The sequence below is a fragment of the Falco biarmicus genome, chromosome 15 (assembly GCF_023638135.1).
Source record: "Falco biarmicus isolate bFalBia1 chromosome 15, bFalBia1.pri, whole genome shotgun sequence".
Lineage (NCBI taxonomy): Eukaryota > Metazoa > Chordata > Aves > Falconiformes > Falconidae > Falco > Falco biarmicus.
Window position 1 is genome coordinate 2,785,159 of NC_079302.1, and position 20,531 is coordinate 2,805,689.

A 20,531-nucleotide genomic window follows, 5' to 3' on the forward strand; every position below is an offset into this window, starting at 1 on the left:
AACAAAATCACCTGCCAGAATGGGCATGATAAAGAAAAATTACATCACCTTTTTTAAGCAACAGAACTTGTCAAAACACCATCAGAGCAAGAAATACACCATATACGACTCCTGAATAAAAAGGGAGGATGGTGTCTCCAGTGAGGCTCCGCCAGCCTCCCAAGCATGTCGCCAGGTCAGCTACACAGCAACGGGGACTGGAAAGCAACACCATCTCCCAGGTCCAAGCCCTCCCTTCCTTAACCGAGAAGCCCCACCAGTGACCCCATCCACAGGCCATTGCTTCCTTGCCTGGTCACCAGGACATTCTCACAACACTGCCCCAACCTAGTCTAGCCGTGCAGGAGCACTTTGGGCACCAACAGCCAGGAGCAGAGCCAGCTGAGAGCTGTGGTCCAGCAACTTCTCTTTGCACTGCTTTTTGCACTCCCACTATTCAGATTCAAGTAAGGTGTCCACCAGACCAGGAACAGGAGGGTTCCTACCCCTAGAATCGCTTTGCCCTGTCTTCTGCCTGCAAGAGGAAAACTAGTTGTATTAAATACAACTGCTGCACTGCAGTGCTTCCTATCTGAAGGCAAACATGAATAAAGAGTGCTATTTGCCCTAATCACGAACGCAATTAAACCCAGTTTTCAACTTTTCTAAATAGCTGCACTTCTCCTGACCTGTGAAACAGTAGCTACTGGGACTGTGCATTCTTGAACACATCACCCAAACCATGCACAGAGGTTGCCTGGTTAGAAAACCAAGCTTCCAGAAAGCCCAGCACCTTTCATTCCTCTTCCATGCACCCAGATGCTGCTAGAGCCCACCAAATAGCTCAGGGCCACAGGCTTCCTGCACACAGCTGATGCCTCAAGCATGGCAGCCACTCCACAGCACCAGCCTCTCAACCTGAGCTGATGAGACAGCTTATGAACACCTAATCCATGGCTAAGTAATTTGCTGTCGGCATCATTCAAAAGTCCTCTGGAGAGCTAGGCAGAATAGTTTCTTAAAGCACTGGAACCCCTCCATATTCAATGGGAGCAAAGCTTATTTGTGACAGCTTTGACAATATTCAGCACAAAGCTTTTCTACAGTATGTGCTGCTGAATGTCCCAGCCACTGAGTTTAGGACTTGGTACATAGTATGGTCTTACCTCCAAAGAAAGTGTTGTTTGCACACTAGTGACACAACTAACAGATATTCATGTCAAAGAAGAAGGAAAGCATGGCGGCTTAAGAGCCAAACAGTTCTGAAACACAAAGACAGGTCTCTCCCTGCAGGGCTCTGCCCACCTCAGACCAGCTCCTACTTACATCAATTTCTCCATCGTCAATTTCTCCATCATCTTCTTCTTTCTTCTTCTCCTTGAGGGGATCCTGGCCATCCTTTTCATCATCACTTTTGCTGCTGGATTTTTTCTCATCTTCAGGGGCATCATCTCCTTTCTCCTCTTCTTCATCATCCTCACCAGCAGCTTTCTCACCATCCTCCTCTGCAGCAGCAGCACTTGGTTCCTCAGGAACTTCCTCATCATAGTCCAACTCGTGCTCATCTAGTTCACGGGTGACAGAGGATGCTTCATCACCTAGGTCATTTGTCCGGTCTTCCTCCTCTCCTTTGCCAGGTGGAGGGCTCTTCAGCTCCCCAGTCTGCTCGTTGTTGTCAGACTCCTGAGACTTAGTTTCACTTAAGTGGTCTTCTTCATCCGAGTGGTTCTCCTCTTCACCATGACCCAGTCCCCTGGCTGCATCCTCCTCCTCTCCCAGGACGCTGCCTTGTCCACCCTCTCCATCAAGTCCCCGTTCTGAACAGCTCTCCTTCAGGACTTCATCATCAGAAAGCTGCTGGTCCTCTTCATCAGGAGAGCAGGGGTTTCGCTCAGGGCTGTCGGAAACATCCATCAGTACCCAATAGTCTGCAGAGGGTAGAAAACAACACTTGTTAGGGGGAACAAGGTGCGAAATCAAGAAAGGCTCACCCTGAAGAATTTGTATTCTTTTATTTTACCCCCTAAAGAAGAAAAGGTTGCTTGAACTCATGAACATGATTTATTATAGTACCTTCAAGACAGAAATACAGGGTTTAAACTGCATAAAGAACTGATTCCAGCATTATCCCAGACTAGAGTGTACTACCCTTCACATACAGCAACGGAGCTCAAGGCTGAAATTTCATCTACCAGCTCTAATAGGCGAGGCTGCACAAACACTCCCACCAAATCACCATCAGAGATCCCCAGGCAGCCCTCACCCCAGGCACAACGGGCAGTGGTGTTTCCTCTGTGAACAAGCAAGTAAGCTTCAGAACACAGGGCCAGACTGTCAGGTGTATTTTGTAACTATAAGCGCACGACACCACAGATTGCACAGACTCCAGAAGAGGCACAGAAGCACAACTTATGGTGATGCTGGAAAAACAGCCTATATCTTTACAGGGGTTTTTACACTGCACCCCGGATAGACATGAAAGCAAGGGCAGTATGCATTCATGAAAACTCTCGGATTTTTAATCAGGTTTGATTTAGACAGTGCATGTACTGCCATCTAATTTCCACTTGCTTTATACAGTAAAGATTCAAAATTCCTTCAAAGAAGCAGATCAACTTCATAACTGTCTGCATCGTGCAATTTTGCTAGAAGCTCAGTATGAACATGTGCTTGACATGAATATGTTAAAAATGAGACGTCTGCTTTAGAATAAGCATAATAAATGCAACAGAAAGGGAAAAGATGTAAAGTAGGAAAAAACCCCAACCCATACATCTATTTATTTTACTCCAGAAAACAAAAGACAAATTATAGAAGAACCGTCTGACCCAAGGAACCGGTTGAGCTGTCTCTTACTAGGAAGATTACTGGTTCACATCTAGACAAAAGCTCTTGGTGATTAAAAACTCTCACCCTTCAGCTGTGGTCTCCTGCTGCAGCATGTCCCTACCACTATAAACAACGACAGCAACTCTTTCCTTGCCACGTCCCCCTCCCAGCAGTAACCAACAGTGCTTGGCTGCCCCAGAAGTGCCCAAGCTGAGAAAGATGTCTTGACAGGTTTTCCAGCACCGAGGCGGCCAATGCTCGGATAAAAGCACCCACCGAAGTCCTCTGGTTGTACCAGTGGAACAGTTCAACAGAGGCACTGGCTCCTCTCAAGGCAGCACCTTTCCAGGGGACTGAATTAACCGTCTCAGTACGAGTCATCTCCTCCAAACCCAAAGGCCTGTACTAAGCAAGCCTGGGCAGCCGTCAGACAGAAATGAAAAGGTAAAGACAAACCCAAGGCTTACAGAAGCATATTTAGGGCTAAAGAAAAGCTGTGGAGTCACAAATCAACAGGACTTCATCTTAATACGTATCATGTTTTACTTCAGCTGCTCCTAGCTACAACCTCCCTGCAAAGCACATTTACTGCTGGTGCAACAAAAATGTGGCATCAATTACCAGATTTTTACCTGTTATTTTTAAGACCCTTGGAGCAGAAATGCTAAAAATACAAGAGTCTGGTAGCTCCTTTAAACACATGCAGCAATCCTTTGCTAAATAAAAGTTATTAACGCTAGGCAGCTCTCTGCTACTTAACCTTTTCCTGACCCACCCTGTGACTCTGCTATGCTCCTCTGACTGGTTCTGCACAGTAAAGGTGGTTATTTACCATCAAAGAGCAAGAACAGACAGGCAGAAGGCACACCAAGCCACAGCATCCAAACAGAATGCCACGTGCTGTAAACACGACCAAAGCAAATTCAAGCCTTCACAGCATCTGAAACCCAAACCATCTTGGTAATGACAGAATTGGGAATCTCAGTGCTGAAACACAGCAGGAGGGTAAGCGCAGGGAACATGCAGCATCTCTTCTGTATGCTAAGAGCCCACGCCTGGAAATCACGAAGGCATGACAACTTTGTTATCCGTGCTACTCGTCTGCTTCTTCATAAACTTGCAAAGACCAGGGCTGTTGTATTTATGTCTTGTACACTGCCAGATGCACTGTCATCACTGAGATAATAACTCTTGCCTTCACCCTAGTGAAGACGTTAACTGGTATTTCCAGTAAACTCTCAAGATGAAAGTCACATTTGAGAAAATGCTGCTTGTTATACTATGGGAGGTCTACAGAGAAGGAGCTTTAAAAAAAAAAGAAAAAAGAAAACCACTCCCAGAAGCAGTATGCATCTACGCATTCATACCTAACAACTATGCTCTACTTCAAGTCTTCAAAGCCCCACACAGGTATTAGCTAACTGATATACATGAGGATGACCTAAACATTCAACAGGACCCTGAGCAGCAGCAGGGTCACATTTTGAGCTTCCTACCAGCTACTCTGTTTTCTCTGCACATTTGAAGAAGTTGTCTCTTGCTCATAACCAAAGTTTTGATTTTTACTGAAAAGTTAAAATCCCAATTAAAAGACAGCAATTGCCTCCTGGAGATAGCAGCTTTGGGCAGTTAAACAGGATGTAATCCAGAATTATATTCTTACTGAGTATATAAAGGTTGATGCTCAGTTCATAAATGCTTGCACAAATTGTTACTGGCTTTAACAGCAAGTTTATGACAGTGATTTCAATTGTTTAAGAGCCTGAGAAGTTACACTTTGTGTGCATGTAGAACAACTTAGCGTATTACATCTGAAAGGTCAGCCTTACCAGGCCAGTAGAAATATAAAAGCTGTCAAGGGCAGATGTATTCAGGAAATTTGTTTTCTCATTTGCAAATAAGCAGCACCAAAGAAAAAAGCATCTAAGTGAACCAAATGCCCTTCTGCATTCGACATCGAGACCTTTAGAGGCATGGGGGAAAACAAATATGAACGCATTCTCACCACCACCTAAGGTGGTAAGTATAAATCATTCACCTCCACCAGCAACTGTTAAAGCTATTTTAAAAACCCAGGCATCCATCAGTCACAATAATTTCCTATTAATCAGAAACGATAAGAAACAGAATAAATGACAGCCCAATTGAAAAGGGTTCACAAAATCCAGGCGGCCCAGTTTTGGTGTGTACTCCCTGGATTCAGGTAACAGCAAATTTCCCCTCAGCAACAGGCCTTCCATCCTCCCCGTGCCTCTATCTGCGCAGGCCAGATTATTGCAGTGAGAGCCACAGTCCAGCCAGTCTCCAAGGGCTGTTGCTCCAAGTTCACTAGCAGGCAAGAAAAGACACCCCAAAACCAATGAACTGGATTTTTGCTTCAATCTCACCTACAACTGCATGGAAACACCCCAAAGGAAACCCACGATATGCAAGGGTAAAATCAGAAGCAGGAAAAAATAGGGAAATGGAAATTAAAAGAAAACTGCCAGACTAGTGATGGAACAGGACTAGACAGCAGTTCTGCCACATGATGGCAAGATGCTGCTCTAGCAGCCATCCAAAAGTTAGGCTTCCTTCCACTAACTCGCTGCCACAGCAACTCCTCCTGCAATGGGGGAGATAACAGACCAAAAAATACCCCCAAACCAACCTTTTTCCAGCCATTCCTTAGCTCTGTTCAGGCCCAAGGCTCTGAGCCCAGGAGGAGAGCGAGGGAAGAAGGTACAGTATTCCAACAAGCAGCTTTATGGCAACAGCAACGTTACAGAAGTGTGATCCAACATGGGAGAATGCCTTATCACTGAGCAAGTCTGTATTACTTGTAGTCACTCATTTGCAGAAAAAAAAAGAAATATCAAACATTATGACAGGCAAGAGTACCATAGTAAGAGTTTTGTGAAGTGCCAGAGTACTTCACTTGCTCTAGCCACCCAAGTTTCCTTTCAAGCTCCAATGGATTTACTCTTTGCGTGGTGGCAAGTTTAACTCCAGTTTAAAATGCGTGTCCCAAGCTCTGTTTCAGAGTAATCTGCAAATCACAGTTTATCCCAAATCTCTGGAACCCTGCAAGGTTAACTTCTAACTTACAGACAAGACTGTCTGACTTCTAGCTCAGGACGATGGAGCAAGAACCAGGTATTATAATGATACTTCTCACTTAGCAGTGTTTTATCTTCAGAGGTATCTTTAAAATTACAGGCAGTTTAGGCAAAGCTGCCTTTGGCCAAAGCTCCGCAACCTCTTCTATTACAAGACTGACTTATTTGCTCAAAGCATGTCCAATTTTTCCACATGTCTGAAACAGAATAGTTCAGGACAGGTCACCAAGTGTTTCAGACAAGGCTCACAAAACCCTCACTTTGCCAGGCTAAACAAGTTGGTACAGCCTTTCCATTGAGGCGCCTTGGTGCAAACGCAATAGTAGGGCACACTTTCAGCCAAAAGCATGTCATTTACTGTCCCTAGAATCTCTTATGTGTGCCTCCTTGAGTTGAAAGCCCCTTAAAAGCAGCTCAGATGTTCTCACTGAGAAAAATTGAGGATTTGGCAGCTAAACTTTCCAGCCATTGCACCCGCAGTACGCACATGCCACCCTCCCAGGTGTGAGCCAGATGGCACTCGCTGACCCCACAGACAGCAGTCAGGTCAAGCAAGACTTTCCCTCCAGTTGCTCCTTCTGGATTCTCCTGCCTCCAGCCTGCCCCTGTTGGCTTGCAGCGTCCCTGCTAGTGCTGTGAGGCAGCAGTATTAGAGACAGACTACCAAAAATAGAAAGTGAAGAAATTTCCTCAACAAGAGACCTGGGGCTTTACCATCTTGTTTTCAGTATCAATGCCTCTGCATCATGCTCAGCATGCTCAGCTCACCAAGCGGAACTCCACTACACCCAGCTACAACGGAGAACACCTGGTTTTTGCAAACCTAAGTTCAGCCCTTTGGTCACCAGGTATCTAGACATGACAGAAAGCACTCCGAAGAAACATGCCTAGCATCACCTAGATCCTGGATGAAAAAGGCTACAGCAGCCTGGTGTCCTTAGGGGACATTAGGCTGCAATGATCTGCAGCTTTTCTTGGCACAAACGTGTTTTCTCTCCCTGCAGCCCCTCACCTCTCTCCCTGCACGTGCACAGGCTGCTGGAAGAGGCACAGCCAGCATGCTCACTCAGCACACAGCCCTGACTGGCCTCCAAGGCAGCTGCTTCACACACACAGTCAGGTCTGGCAGAAAAGAGCAGCTTTTAGTTACACAATACATAATCAACAGGAGGCAGAGCTGAAGTTTCACGGACTGAACTCTGGAATTTATCAAATTAGGGAATGAAGGATTAACTACTCCTTAATTTGTCAGTGTTTCATGGCTTGCATACAGTGGAACAGAGATGCTCCTTTTAAATTAGGCATTCACATTGCCATCCTCACCTGCAAGGACCTGGATGCAACAATGAAGGGGCCCATTCTGTTCCACTTGTCTTAACGTTACTGGAAAACATTTAAAATTAGAGAGATTCTTCACCCCACTCCCCAGGTAAAAAGGCACTTCACACTGAGGTGGTATTATGGAAATTTAAATTCATCTGCTTCAGCCACATTATAATGTATTTTTTCCAAAGCTTAATGATATTCAAGACTTTTTGTAACTTAAAATATAACATTGAGATGAAAAAGCCTTGACACAGCACTAAAGGCAGTAAGAGAAAAGCCCTTTGCTACTTTAAAGTTGCTTTTTAAAGCTCAACTTCAATATTGCCAGGTAATCCCAGGATAGATTTTAAATAATATTTTTAATCTTACACTTTTGTTAATGATTTGCCCAGTGCAAGAGGTAGGTGAGTCAACACGTTGGAATTCTTTGCAGCAGGTCTGTTTTCAAAGAACAAGCCCAACTTCTACTCTCTTTTAAATGAACAACATCAAAAGGTGCAAAACTAGAATGAAGAAATGTCAACCAGCTTTTAGTCTGATCATACATGTACCTTGGACACTACTCTAAGGCAGTGCAGCCTACACTGACACACATTCTGGATCCGTGGCTCTCAATGCTGCCTGTTGCTGCCAAGAGGCTCAATTTCTCTTTCTTCCTGGTCTATGCTGCGCTGCTTCCAATTAGAACTCATGAAAAGTTTGAGCAGCATCTTCAATTAAGCCTACAAGGTCAGGCTTTGTGTACAACTGACTTGCTGCTGCAGGTAGTGTCTTGGGAGCAGATGAAGTGGAACTCATATGGAAAGGATGGCAGCTTGCTCTAACCCACTGCAGCACCTATACTGATACATACACCTGTGAGTTGAGACAGGATTGGAAACAGTCACCAAGGAAAAAAGTACTCCTGTCAAGCATTATTTCCATTCATTAAATTCCTCCCTCCAAGGCACCTTTATATGGTGCCACAAAAAGATTTTTCCACATGAATGAGGAATGAGGAACACCTTGGATATAGTATGGGAATCAACGGCTCAGATGGTTCCAGCACCTCTGGTAGCAGGAAGGCACCAAGGACCATATAGAAAACTGGAGCTTGACAGAGCCATCAGCTTCAGTCTTGAAATCCTACACATCAGTCAGACGGCAAGAACCAAGCACGTACCCAACTTCTGTACCCCTGAGCAGAGACCTCACAGCTCCTGGGGTGGTCACAGGACAGATATGAAGGAAAGAAGCAAGGAACCTTTTTTGCTGCAGGCAGAAATCTTTGTGACAGAAAGGATAAAAAACACTTTAAAAGCCAAAGAGCTTGATGCAAAATCAAAATGTTTCCATTAATCGGATACGTGAAAACCAGGGGTTAATGCAGACCAGAAAAGTTCTGGAGCATGGTCCAAGTCCAGCCACAAGGATGGGCGAAGAATGATGAGTGATTTGAGGAGAATGAATGGGAAATAGCGCTGACAGGGCAAGTCAGAAGAGAAACAACAAAAAACTGGAAAACAGAAATGAAGGGCAGGAACCACAACAGTGAAAAAATATGGAAGAGTAGTGACAACAGGAAGAGAAGGAAATAAAATGCCTCGTGATCCAGGAAAGGAACATCACATAAAACTCTAAAGACGTCTAGAACAAAAGCAAAGCAGCCAGTCCTTTGCTTTGAACGAAACTACAGTCATTAGCAGGGTTAATTAACCAAAATACACACTTATCTGTCATCCTTGGAGAAGCACTGACTTTGAAGATGCATAGCAAACTTCAATTACCTAGCAGCTGTCAAGGAAGCTTTTAATGCAGAAAACTGAGCTGCCTTTTGGTATTAATTTAAGAGAAGTGCTTGGTGACAGCCATTTTTTAGCAAGCTGACTGTTAAAGAAGGGCTCAGAGAGCTCCAATCCAGAACCTTAACCACTGCTTTCTGTTGGGCAGACTTTGGGACCGAAACCTGAAGAGAAATGGCGCTGTAAGCAGCTGGAGTTTGTTTTCACAGTGTAACTGATTTCCCTGTTGCTGGAGCACACACGGCTCTTCCTGCAGCTCTCCGCTGGCAAATGCTAATTTTGAATTATCAATTCCTCGGTCCCATGAAGAAAACAAGTACAATTATGCCTGTATTCTGTAGGATTTATGGCTAATCACACTCAAGAGGCTAACTTTACTTAGAACATTGAATTAGCAGTGTTGCAAAGAATTGTCTTGATTAGACCGCAACTCTTTTCCTTCATCTAGGCAAACCTTAGGAAGGCCAGGAGAAAGAATTCATGCCTTGGAGGTGCTGCTCTTGCTACAGCCAAAGCAGCACTGTTAACAGTTGTTGCAGAAGTTGTGAGCTACCGGTGGCAGTAAAAGAAAACACTGTTAGTGTGGGTGCCAGAAGGACAGCTCTGAGAAGAGACAACCCTGCTAAAGCAACTCGAGGAGGGAATTTGAACCATGTGCAGCAGCTACGTATTATAACAGTAGCAAAGACAACAGCAGCTCTGAGCAGTGAGCGCTCGCAGCTCCTGCTGCGCTGGGTGGACAACTAAAAGCAGCACTGCATGGGTGATGCGCCCACCCATCGCAGAATGGACCCCCATGGGTGATGCACCCACCCACCCATCACAGAAGAGACACCCACATGCCACTGTGATTCCCCGGCCCTTCTTCCCACTGCGGACCCCAGCTCCCCCTGTGCCTCCCTTACCTCACAGGGCCTCCTGCCAGGCTGAGGTCCTTCTGCTGTGCCCCCCAGGCCGAGGCTGCTGGAGCTCTCCCTGTTTCCACCTGCCTGGCTGGGGGGGGATGACAGGGGGACACGACAGTCAAAGCTGCCTGTACCCTAGGGGGCCGGACAGCCCCCCCAAACGGCAAGCTCCCTCCCCAGTGCCCCCAGTTCAAACCACTCGCTTCTATAACACCCACCCCAAACTAAGGCTGCCCCTTCCCATCCCCACCAGCCCCCTCCACTACCTCGGGCTCAACACCCCCCTCAAGGTAAGGCTGCACCCCCGCCAAAGGAGGCGGCCTCCCCAGAGCACAGCCCCCCACCCCCCCCAAACTAGGGGTTGCCCACGCCAAGTACCCGCTCCCCACCCCCCACTCTGGGCCGTCTCCCCACTCCGCTCCGACCATGGGCTGCCGCCCTCCCTCTCCCCGCTCCCCTGCCCGCAACGGCCCCCCCCCGCGCTGGGCCCGCCCTCCCCATCCCCAGCGAGGGCCGCCCCTCCTCTCCCAGCACCCCCCCCGGGCGCTGGCCGCCGTCCCCCCCCCCTCCCCGGCATCCCCCGCCAGGTCCACCCCCCGCCCCGCGGCCGCTCACCACCCGGTTCCGCCGGCGCCCGGGCCCGGGCCCGCCTCCCCCTCGCCGGCGCTAGGCCGCAACCGAAGCCCGCCGAGCGCGCCGCGCGGGCGGCAGCTCACCTGGGCGGGCGGGCGCGGCGGGCCGGAGCCGGGGCGGTGGGCGGGGGTGAGCCGGGGGCAGGCGCGGGGCGGGGGGGGGGCGGCGAAGCGGCGGCTGCGGCGCGGGACGGGGCCTCTACTCGCGGCGGCGCAGGGCGGCCATGGCGTGACGTCATCCAGGCGCGCCGGCCCTCGCGCCGGGGGGAGGGGAGGGGGGGCAGGAGGGCGCGCTCCCTTTGCCACACCCCTCCCTGTGTGCGCATGCGCAGCTGGCCCGGCCGTGCCGTAAAGGGCACGCGCCCGCGGCGGGCGTGTGCACGTGTGCGCGCACAGGTGCGCGTGGTCGCGCATACATACATGCATACCTACATGTGCACACAGGGAGGGATGCACACGTGTATGTGCATATGTGCACGGGTGCACATGCATGCACAGGGAGGTGCAAACGTGCTTGCACAGATGTGCATGGGTGCACGTGCACATATGCACACACACAGGGAGGGGCGCACATCTGAGGAGGAGCACAGGCATGCATGAACACGTAGAGGTACATGTTTACATATGCAGAGGGGTACATGTGCACATGGAGATAGACATGTGCATGCACACGTGGAGATGCACATACATGCAGGTGGACACATGCAGCTAGATGTGTGTGCACATGCTAGGCACACATGCATAAGCATGGGGACAGGCATGCATGGGGAGGTATATGGATGGGAATGCACACGTGGAGGTATGGGCACGTGCACACATGGGTACACTCACATTCACACATACCCCCACGCATATGCACACACAGAAACGTATGAACACACATGCACTTACATGGATGCATGCATGAGCATATGCACATAGGCACACACAGAGGTACAGACACGTGCAAATGCACTTCTCTGTATGGATGTGCATGAAGATGGACACACACATGAAGATCTGCCTGCATAGGTGGAGGAACACACAAGTGCTCACTCACACATGCACACAAACATGCCGGGACGATGGCTCAGGGCCGTGGGGTGCAGCCTGCCCGAGCAGCCCTGTACCCCAGCTGGGATGGTGCTGCGTGCGCTGCTCCACCTGCTCCCAGTGCCAAGGGGAGCAAGGGCCAGTGGCCAGAGCATGGTCACGGGTCCTCACCAGCCTGCTCAGCACCCTGTCCCCATTAACCAGAGTGTTAATGAGCTACCCTCAGTGCTGCCAGGCTGCCTGGGCATCCCCCATGCTGGGTGTGTGTCCACGGGCCTCCATCCTCAACGCAACTTCTGCTTTTGTGGGAGCCTGTGGCTGGGGCTGCTCTGTGCTCAGCACAGGATGTGACCCCAACCCTGGGGCTACCCAGCAGCCACGTGGCCCAGCTGCCCTGCATCCTGGCTCAGCATCCTCTGCAGCAGCCCCAAGGTCCGGGACCAATGGCCTCACAGTAGCCCCACGGCAACCGCAGCTCACCAGGGAGCCATGGCCGCCCCTTCCCCTCCAGCCAGCTTGGCCTCTCCGCCTGGGCACTGAGCACCGTGCCCCTTATCCCCACTGTCGCAACAGCCCCCTGGGCCCCTTGCTCTCCCGGCTCCCTGACACGGGGCCAAATTCTGCCCTGGGGAGACATCCCAGAGGCACAAAATGCCCAGGAGGCTGCTTACTGGGAGCACTGGGAGGAGGCTCGCTACTGGGAAGGGGTTTACTGGGAACAGTGGGGGGGGGCTTACTGTGGGCAGCCCAGAAAAGTGGTGCTGAGGCAGCCGGGAGGGAGAAGTGGTGGTGAGGCAGCCTGAAGGCTGCTAGCAGTCAGGGCAGGAGGATGCTCCCTGGGGCAGGAGGATGCTGGCGGTCAGGGCAGGAGGATGCTCCCTGAGACAGGGGAATGCTGATGGTTCATGGGGCAGGAGGATGCTCTCTGGGGCAGGAGGATGCTCGTGGTCCCTGGGACAGGGGGATGCTCCCTGAGACAGGGGAATGCTGATGGTTCATGGGGCAGGAGGATGCTCTCTGGGGCAGGAGGATGCTCGTGGTCCCTGGGACAGGGGGATGCTCCCTGGAGCTGTCTGGTGGTTGCCCCCCCATCACCCTGTCACAGCAACCCGGGCAGCAGTGCCAGGCTGGTCCCGCCCCCTTGACTAGCTCCTCCCCTTGTGGCAGCAGGCCAGGGGGTGACTGGCTGAGGCAGGAAGGGTGGGGCTGGGTGGGCGGGGTCACTGCAAAATATATATAAATGTGGTGGGGCCGATCTGGCATGGAGGTGTTGGTACCTGCTGGGGGTGAGTGGTGGTGCTTGTGGTCCACAGGACCCTCCCTGTGGGTTCCTGGCTGGAGCTGTCCCTGGAGCTGTAGGGCTGGGGGTCACTATTGTGGGTGCCCCTGATTCCCAGAGCCCTCGTGGGCTGGTGTGGGGGTGCAGCCCGGTGCTGGTGTCTCACCTCTGCCCCAGCACTGACTCACAGCCCCATGTGCCGCTTTACGCAAGAGCCGTGCTGGCAGGGGGACTCTGCCCGGGCGGCCACCGCCAGCCTAGCCCCGGCCAAAGGGCAGGCACAGCCCCCACGTAAAGGCAGCGGCGCTGGGGTGCCGGCTCAGTGCCGTGCTGGAGCCGAGCGCGGGAGGTGCTGGTGGGTGGGGGTCTCCTGAAGCAGTTCTGGACAGACCACCCTGGCCCAAGGCTGAATCCTTCCTCCTCAGCAGGCTGGACCGTGCTGTTTGCCAAGATGGATTACGCCAAGTCGTTGAGCCTGCGCCTGGCTGCTCCTGTCTCCAAGTAAGTGCTGGAAGCCACCGTCCCCAGGGTGGGGGACATCGGAGCCCTCCCTGCTTTAGTACCTCTCAGCTCCCCGAGTGGATGTCCTGCTCCCGCTGAGTCCTGGCGGGGGCTGGCACTGCCCAGGGCTGGCTGCAGGTCTCAGGACACCCCAATCCCTCCATTCCTCCCCAGATGTGTCTCAGCAAGTGCCTCCATGACCCAGCAGCTGCTGTTGAGCCCGGCCCCACGGCCCCGGCCCTACCGTGTCTGCAACTGGGACCGCAGCGTGCGCAAGGGCATCATGGCGCAGAGCCTTGCCGAGCTGCTGTGCCAGGTGAGCCACGGCTGGTTGGGGACTGTCTCTCCACCTGGGTGGGCGGTGGGCTGGCTGCCCCTCAGCCCTGCTCACCCCCTGCACCTCCACAGGCTCAGAGCGCCCTTCTCGCCCCGGGTCCCATCTCGCTGGTGCTGGATGAGGATGGCACTGTGGTGGAGACGGAGGCTTTCTTCCAGACACTGGAGGAGGGCACGGTGCTGATGGCCCTGAGCAAGGGGCAAACCTGGGCTGCCTCCAAGGTGAGTGCATGAACCTGCTTTATCCTGTCTGCATCCCACGCTGGGATCAGTGGGGAGATGTGATGCTTGCTGGGATGTACCTGGGATGCTGGGTGAAGTGGGACTGGGAGGAGGGTGAGGGTACCACTAGGTAATCCTGGTCCCACTCTCCCCTAGATGTCCGGCTACCAGCTGAGCCTCTCCCACAAGCCCCCTCGGAGGATCGATGTCGCCTGTGTCACCTTTGACCTCTACAAGACCAACCCGCGGGACCTGGGGTGCCTCAACGTCAAAGCCACACTCTATGGCACCTACAGCATGTCCTACGACCTGCGCTGCTACGGGGCCAGGCGGCTGATGAAGTGAGTGCTGGGGGGGGGCCCAGAGATGGTTCTGGGAATGGGGATGCTGCAGTGGGGGACCAGCCCTGCTGCCCATCCCCTCTGTGGGCTGCAACGAGGCATGCTCATCCCCTTCCTCCCTGCCTAGGGAAGCCCTGCGCTGGACACTCTTCACCATGCAGGCCACCGGCCATGTCCTGCTCGGCACCTCCTGCTACATGCAGCAGCTCCTGGATGCCACAGAGGAGCCAAAGGAAGCGGAGAGCAGCCCTGCGCTGCAGAACCTCCTGCCCTGCAGCCTCCCACCCCTGCCCCGCAGGAAGACACTGCAGTGAGAGCTGGTGCCCTGTCCCCCCTTCTGTCACCTCCCCTCAGTTCCTGGGGGTCTCAGCACCCCGCTAGGTCAATGCCCCGGGGGAGGTTGCCATAGTGCCCAGCACAGCCTCTCCTTGCATCCCGCTGCCTGAATGGGGCCAGCTCTTCTCTGTATTATCTGCTGCTCTGTAAATATATTTATTTAAGTAAAGCTCTGCTAACTTCAGCTGTGTCTCAACCCATCTTTGTTGGCTGGGGGGACATCAGCCACTTGCTCTACTTGGCACTGTGGGGCTGTGCTGGGTGGTGGTGCAAGAACATGCAAGGAGGTGACCTGTGGCAACTGCTCCCTGAGGGAGCTGCTGCCTTCCTCCTCCTTGCCACCCCAGCACCCTGGCTGGCATGCAAGGCCTGGCCTGCACCCCCGGCACACAACTGGGACCCCCTCCTGGCACTGCAGGCAAGCCACGGGGAGGGCACAGCGCAAAATCCCCAAACAGCTTGTGGCAGCTCCTGTTCTTGCCCCACTTAAGGGGATGAAAAATGCCCCTGCACTGCTGGTGGTCCTGCTGCTCAGGGCACTGACTGTGCCGTTGGCACCTGGAGCAGGACTGGCACAGAGGGATGCTCCCCTCTTGCCCTGGGGTGGGGGTTTAACCCCTGTCCCCCTTGGCAGCCCCTGTGTGTGGGAGCCCTTGTGGCCCCAGCCTTGCACAAGCCTGTGGGCTGGTGCTGCCCTGGCCAAGCCCCATGGGACTGCAACTGCCCAGCTGCTCCAGGGATACCAGACTGGGAAACAAAACAGAGCCCGTGTGATGCTGGGTTGTGCCGATCAGGCAGCTGGGGGACCGTACCCGAGCGGGAGATAGGGAGCCCAGACTGGGGCCCTGCAGTGCAAGCCCTGCTAGCCAGGGTGGGCAAGCTGAGATGGAGGGGAAGGACTGCCACCCACCTGTGCTGATCTAGGAAGCACTGGGGTGAGCTGTGGGGAGGTAAGAAGCCATGCTCTTGGGGTGCTTAGGGGCACCCCCCCCTCCATGATGCACTACAGGGGTCATGGGATCCAAGCCATGCTCACCTGGGGATGCCACTGCAGGGATCTGGGGCTCCAGTGCAGGAACTGCTGATGTGGCAGAGACCTGAACCAGGTTCAGGGCAGCACAGCCCACCTGTGGCTGTGGGAGTTTAATTAGCCTCATAATTAATGAGTCATCAGCCTGCAGCCCAGCACCAGCTGGAGCCCAGCCTAGGGGCTGGTGGCTGCACGGCCCCGTGGCACAGACGTGTGACACCCAGGGCAAGGTGGGTGCCACTGAAGGGTGCCAGTGACAGCCCAGCCCACAGCACACATGTGTGACAGCCGGGGTAAGGTGGGTGCCACCAGGGAGTGCTGGTGACACCCCACTCTGTGACACAGATGTATGACACCTGGGGCAAGGCGGGTGTCACTGAGGGATGCTGGGGATGGCACAAGCACATGATGCTCTGCCCCGGTATTGCAAGCTGTCCCTGCCACCCCATGGCTATACACACCTGACATCCCCAGCCCGATGTCCCTGACCCCATGGGGTGATGGTGGCTATGCCAGCCCCCGTGGTGTCCCCTGCATGCAGGCAGCAGCCCAGCTTTATTAGACATATTTATTTCTGTACACACTTATACACACGGTTCCCAGGGTAGCTTCATCCTTGCCTTCAGTGCTGCCCCCTTGCAGGGTCCGGTCTGTGCTGGGGGGCACCCACATGCTTACTAGGGTGCCCAGGGCCAAGCCCAGCCACGCTGTACCCCCTCCCCACCCCTGTAGTGTCTACTCGGGGGCAGAGCCCCTCCTGCAGCTCCCTGGCCAGGGCAGGGCCATGTGCCTTCTCCCTGCCTCAGTTTCCCTTTGGCACTGGCCCTGGCTGCAGCAGGGGCAGAGGTGGGGACACCACACAGCCCGCGGGCTGGGGCAGGGCCACCAGCACCGTGCTCCCCCCTGCCACAGGGTCCTTGGCCAGGGGCACGTGAGACCCCCAACCTGGGGTGCAGTTTGGGGATACTGGAGGGACCTGCGGATGCTGAAGCTGCCCCAGTGGAGCCTCCATCACCCTGACCCCTGCAAGAGGGGGTGCCAGCCATTGGTTCCCAGTCCCCCAGCCCCTGCAGCCCCCCCCCGGCGAGCGGTGGGGTGGGGGCAGTGTCGGGGGGGCTTTACTTGACGTGCTCAGCGGCGTGGGAGGAGCAGTAATACTTCTTGTGGGCGATGAAGGTGGAGAGGCTGCTGAACTTGATGTTGCAGAGGCGACAGTACCTGTGGTTGCCGTTGGGCACCGGGCTGGGCACAGCCTTGGCCGGGGGGGTCTGCACGCCCCTGTCCGTGTAGGCAGGGGGCGTGGGGGGCTTGCGGGTGGCTTCCCGCAGTCCCTCGGGGGCTCCAGGTGAAGCGGGGGGCCGGGGTGAGGCGGGGGCCCGGGGGCTGCCGTCCTGACCCTCCTTGCCGTTGAAGCTGTCCCGGCGAAGGCGGGGTGCAGGCAGGCGGGGGGGGTGACGCCGTGGGCAGCGGGGACTCGGGTGTCCTGCCGGCACTGGGTGCTGGGGCATCAGGGAGCCCCTGCCCGGCCACCGGCGGCTTGGCAATGAAGAGCCCGTGGGCGTTACGGAAGTGCTCGAGGAGGTCACTCTTGATGGCCCCATTGAGGGGACAGTAGGGACAGGCAGCCAGGGGTCCCTTTGCCCCCGGGGGTGGCAGGGGACCCTTAGGGTGTCGCTGCAGTGAGTCTGCCCCGGATGCACCGGGGTAGGGGATGCCAGGGCTCCCCGCCGGAGCTGCCCTCACCCGCACACCTTCGGGGTCCCCTTCGCCGGGGCTGCTGGGGCTGCGCCGACCCTTGAGGGGGGCTGGCATGGTCCCCTTCATCTTCTGGAGGTGCTCGAGGGTGCGGGGCTGCAGCGGGGTGGCCGGGCACTGGTATTTCTTGTGGGCCAAGTAGCTGTCGAGGCTGTTGAAGCTGATGCGGCAGGCAGTGCATTCGTGGTAGTCGGCCAAGGGCAGCAGTGGTGCCGGCGTCGGATCCCCCTGCCACCGCGGCTTCTTGCTCAGGTCAATGGGACCATCGGCATCCGGGCTGGAGCGGGGCGAGGGGGCAGCCCCTGGCGGGTCAGGGGCTGGCGGGGGGTCGGGGGCTGGTGGGGGTTCGGCGGGGCGGTGAGGAGCCCCGTGGATCTCGTAGAGCTTGCGGCGTTTGCGGGTGCGGAGAGGCTGGGGCAGGAAGGGGACTTTGGGGGCACTGGGGCGGCGGAGGGGGGGGTCGTGGCGGGAGGCACAGTAGAAACGCTTGTGCACCACGTAGGTCTCGTGGCGGCTGAAGCGGATGTTGCACGCCTCGCATAGCGTCTTGCTGGGGTCCTCGTCCCCCTCGTCCCCTGCCGAGCTGCTGGGGCTCTGGCTGTCCTCACTGCACCGCCCTGACCCCCCCTCTGCCTCAGGGGACCCCGCTTTGCCCCCCGTCTCTTCTGCCTTCACCTCTGATGTGGCGGCCGGTGGCGTGGCATCCTGTCCGGCATCCCCGTCTGCTGCCGGTGTCCCCTGCCCATCGCCTGCTGGCGGGGACAGCAGTGTCCCTGGGGCAGGAGGACCCTTGGGTGCCCCGGGGGGGGCTTTGAGCTTGCGCACCCCGGGGGCGCTGTCCTCGGCCAGGTGCCGGCTAGAGCAGTAGAGACGCTTGTGCACATAGTAGTTGTTGATGTTGTTGAAGGTGATCTCGCACTCAAAGCACGTGGCACCCTTGGGCACCGGTGTGCCGGTGTAGATGGTGGGTGGCACTGCGCTGCCGTGGCCCTGCTTCAGCCGGCTGTGCACCAGCTCCGACATCTTTGCCAGGATCTCCGACGCCTGCGGCACCACTGCGGCTTCGTGGCCGAACACATACTGGGGTAGGAAGACGGTGCCGCCGGCTGTGCCTGTCCCCGGCTCGCTGGGCACCGGGCTGGAGCCTGGCGTGGGACTGGCAAGCTCCGACTTGACCTTCGCCGAGGGCAGGCTGCGGGGGGATGAAGTCCGGGAGCAGGCGTCGGGGCTGCCGCCCCCCTCCCCGGGGCCACCGCTTTTCGGCGCCTCCGCCTCGCTGGCTGGGCTGCTGGCAGGCTCCTCCTTGACGCGGATGGCCTCGCCGGAGGAAGAGGAAGAGGAGGACGATGATGATGATGATGGCCCTTCCCCGTTTTGTGGCTGGGCTGGTGGTGAAAGCTTGCCAGCCCTGGTGTCGGGGGGTGAGGTGGGCGGTGCTGGGGGGCCCGTGGTGTCGGGGCCAGGTGGTGGGGCGGGCAGGGGGCCATGCAGCACCACATGCTGTGGCAGTGCCGGCAGCCCCTCGGGCAGGAACGCCGGCAGGCTGCACTTTCGCAGAGATGCGTTGTTCGTCTGGCTCAGCCCTGCCAAGGGGACAGAGGCACCGTTACCGACATCCCCAGCACAGGCGCTTTCACCCTGTCCCCCTGTCCCCCAGCCCCCCTCCTTGTGGCTGGAGCCGTCTGGGGACACGGCCCTCGGTGGTGAAGCCAGGCTCTGCATGGGTGCTGGCACGCGTCCCCCCGTGCCCACAGCCTGCAGTACCCACCGGGGGCGAGGGGTTTGGCGGCGGGCAGGGCTGGTCCCGGTGAGTACACCTCTCCCTTGGAGCCCGGCTGGCAGATCATATGGTTGGTGACCAGATGGCTGTAGAGGATGTCCCTTGTGGTGGAGATGAAGCCACAGCTGTGGCAAACACCTGCAGGGAACATGGCATGGGGCTGAGCAGGCAGGATGGCACCCAGCAGGGAAGGCAGAGACCCGCGGGGAGCAGGTCCCTGTCCTTGGGCTGTGCTGGAGGGGACAGGGGTGTCCCTGTGGGGACACCGTGCAGTACTCACCGTTCAGGGTGTCTGTGTGCACCTTCAGGTGACGCTCGCAGTTGGCTTTTGTGGTGAAGGCGGACAGGCAGATCAGGCAGACGAACGGCCGCTCTCCTGCAGGATGGATGGACAGGTGGACGCTCAGCGCCGAGGGAAGGGGGACAGGGACCGCGGGCACACCCCAGAGGGCCAGCTGTGCCAGCCAGGAGGGTGCCGACTGTGGGAAGCAGCATGCCCTCTCCACCTTTACAGGGCGGAGATGGGGGAAGACCTACAAGTGAGCTGACCCAACCCAGTAACCCAGCTGGGGGAGAACCTCATCTAACTGGTCAGCTGTGCTGCAGCCCCACAGCCTCCCTGCCCCTCCACCCAGCAGGCTCCGGGGTCCTTGTGCGTGGCTCGGTGTCCCCAGGCTGCAGCAGCGTGCTGTGCCATGCCGTGCCGTGCCATACCGCTGTGGCTCCGCATGTGGATCTCCAGGGAGCTGGCGCTGGGGCAGCTCTTCTTGCACTGGGGGAAGGGGCAAACGCGTTCGTTGGGGTAGGTCTCCTTGGGCTTCTCCTCCAGGGCGGGCGAGCTGGCACTCTGCCGGCTGGCACAGTAGTACATCAGGTGGGCTTGCAGGTTGCGCTCGCTCCGGTACCAGATCCCGCAGTCCTTGCATGGGAAGACATCCTCTGCGGCAGGAAAGGGACACAAGGAAGGGACATAGATCATGTGCACGACAGGCTGGGGACACCCGGCGTGGTCCTGGCACCACAGGTTTCACCATGTCCCCCCTCCCCGTGCTCTCCGTCCCCTGGGACTCACTGTTCACCACAGCGGTGGCCAGGATGGCGGCCATGCCGGCTTGCTGCGGCAGCAGCTGGATGTCCGAGTGCAGCGCGGCCGGGTACAGCGAGTCGCTGGGCTCTGCCTTCACCGCGTGGCTGTTGGGGATGGCTGGCGGCTCGGCCACCACGAAGGCGCACACGGCTTCATCCTCTCTCAGGGCGCGCGTCGTCCGGCACCACAGGGCTTCGTCTGGTGGGGGGAACGGTCAGCACCCACCCCCTGGACCCTCCCCGTCCTGCTGCTGGGCTGCTGCCTGCATGGCTCTGGGACCCC

General features: G+C 55.9%; 3 protein-coding genes across 12 annotated transcripts in view; 1 reads left to right on the forward strand and 2 right to left on the reverse strand.

Moving 5' to 3' along the window:
- The window catches only part of ZC3H18 (zinc finger CCCH-type containing 18), a 48,930-nt gene extending 38,143 nt beyond the window's left edge, over positions 1-10,787 (reverse strand). For 5 of the 9 annotated variants that reach the window (XM_056360749.1, XM_056360747.1, XM_056360746.1 and 2 more), the window contains exons 1-3: positions 10,635-10,786; positions 9,919-10,006; positions 1,306-1,907 (exon numbers count right to left, since the gene is read on the reverse strand). In XM_056360749.1, the coding sequence (XP_056216724.1) occupies positions 1,306-1,893 (588 nt within the window). In that variant the 5' untranslated portion in view covers positions 1,894-1,907; positions 9,919-10,006; positions 10,635-10,786. Of the gene's footprint in view, positions 1-1,305; positions 1,908-9,918; positions 10,007-10,533; positions 10,559-10,634 lie in introns of those variants that run through there. The other 4 variants (XM_056360750.1, XM_056360748.1, XM_056360744.1 and 1 more) reach the window with 3 other exon arrangements.
- A 2,062-nt stretch (positions 10,788-12,849) lies between these two features.
- CIDEC (cell death inducing DFFA like effector c) lies at positions 12,850-14,781 on the forward strand. 2 transcript variants are annotated; one of them, XM_056360769.1, is made up of 6 exons: positions 12,850-12,868; positions 13,290-13,362; positions 13,537-13,678; positions 13,771-13,920; positions 14,077-14,261; positions 14,389-14,781. In XM_056360769.1, the coding sequence occupies exons 2-6, from the start codon at positions 13,313-13,315 to the stop codon at positions 14,573-14,575; spliced, it is 714 nt and encodes a 237-aa protein (XP_056216744.1). In that variant the 5' UTR covers positions 12,850-12,868; positions 13,290-13,312; the 3' UTR covers positions 14,576-14,781. The 2 variants fall into 2 exon arrangements, with proteins under 2 accessions (XP_056216744.1, XP_056216746.1); XM_056360771.1 differs by lacking the exon at positions 12,850-12,868 and adding an exon at positions 13,130-13,216.
- A 1,400-nt stretch (positions 14,782-16,181) lies between these two features.
- ZFPM1 (zinc finger protein, FOG family member 1) overlaps positions 16,182-20,531 on the reverse strand; it is a 34,980-nt gene continuing 30,630 nt past the window's right edge. Inside the window, 6 exon segments of the mRNA XM_056360888.1 lie at positions 16,182-17,066; positions 17,068-18,965; positions 19,151-19,300; positions 19,443-19,538; positions 19,877-20,101; positions 20,235-20,447. Coding sequence (XP_056216863.1) covers positions 16,746-17,066; positions 17,068-18,965; positions 19,151-19,300; positions 19,443-19,538; positions 19,877-20,101; positions 20,235-20,447 — 2,903 coding nt within the window. The 3' untranslated portion in view covers positions 16,182-16,745.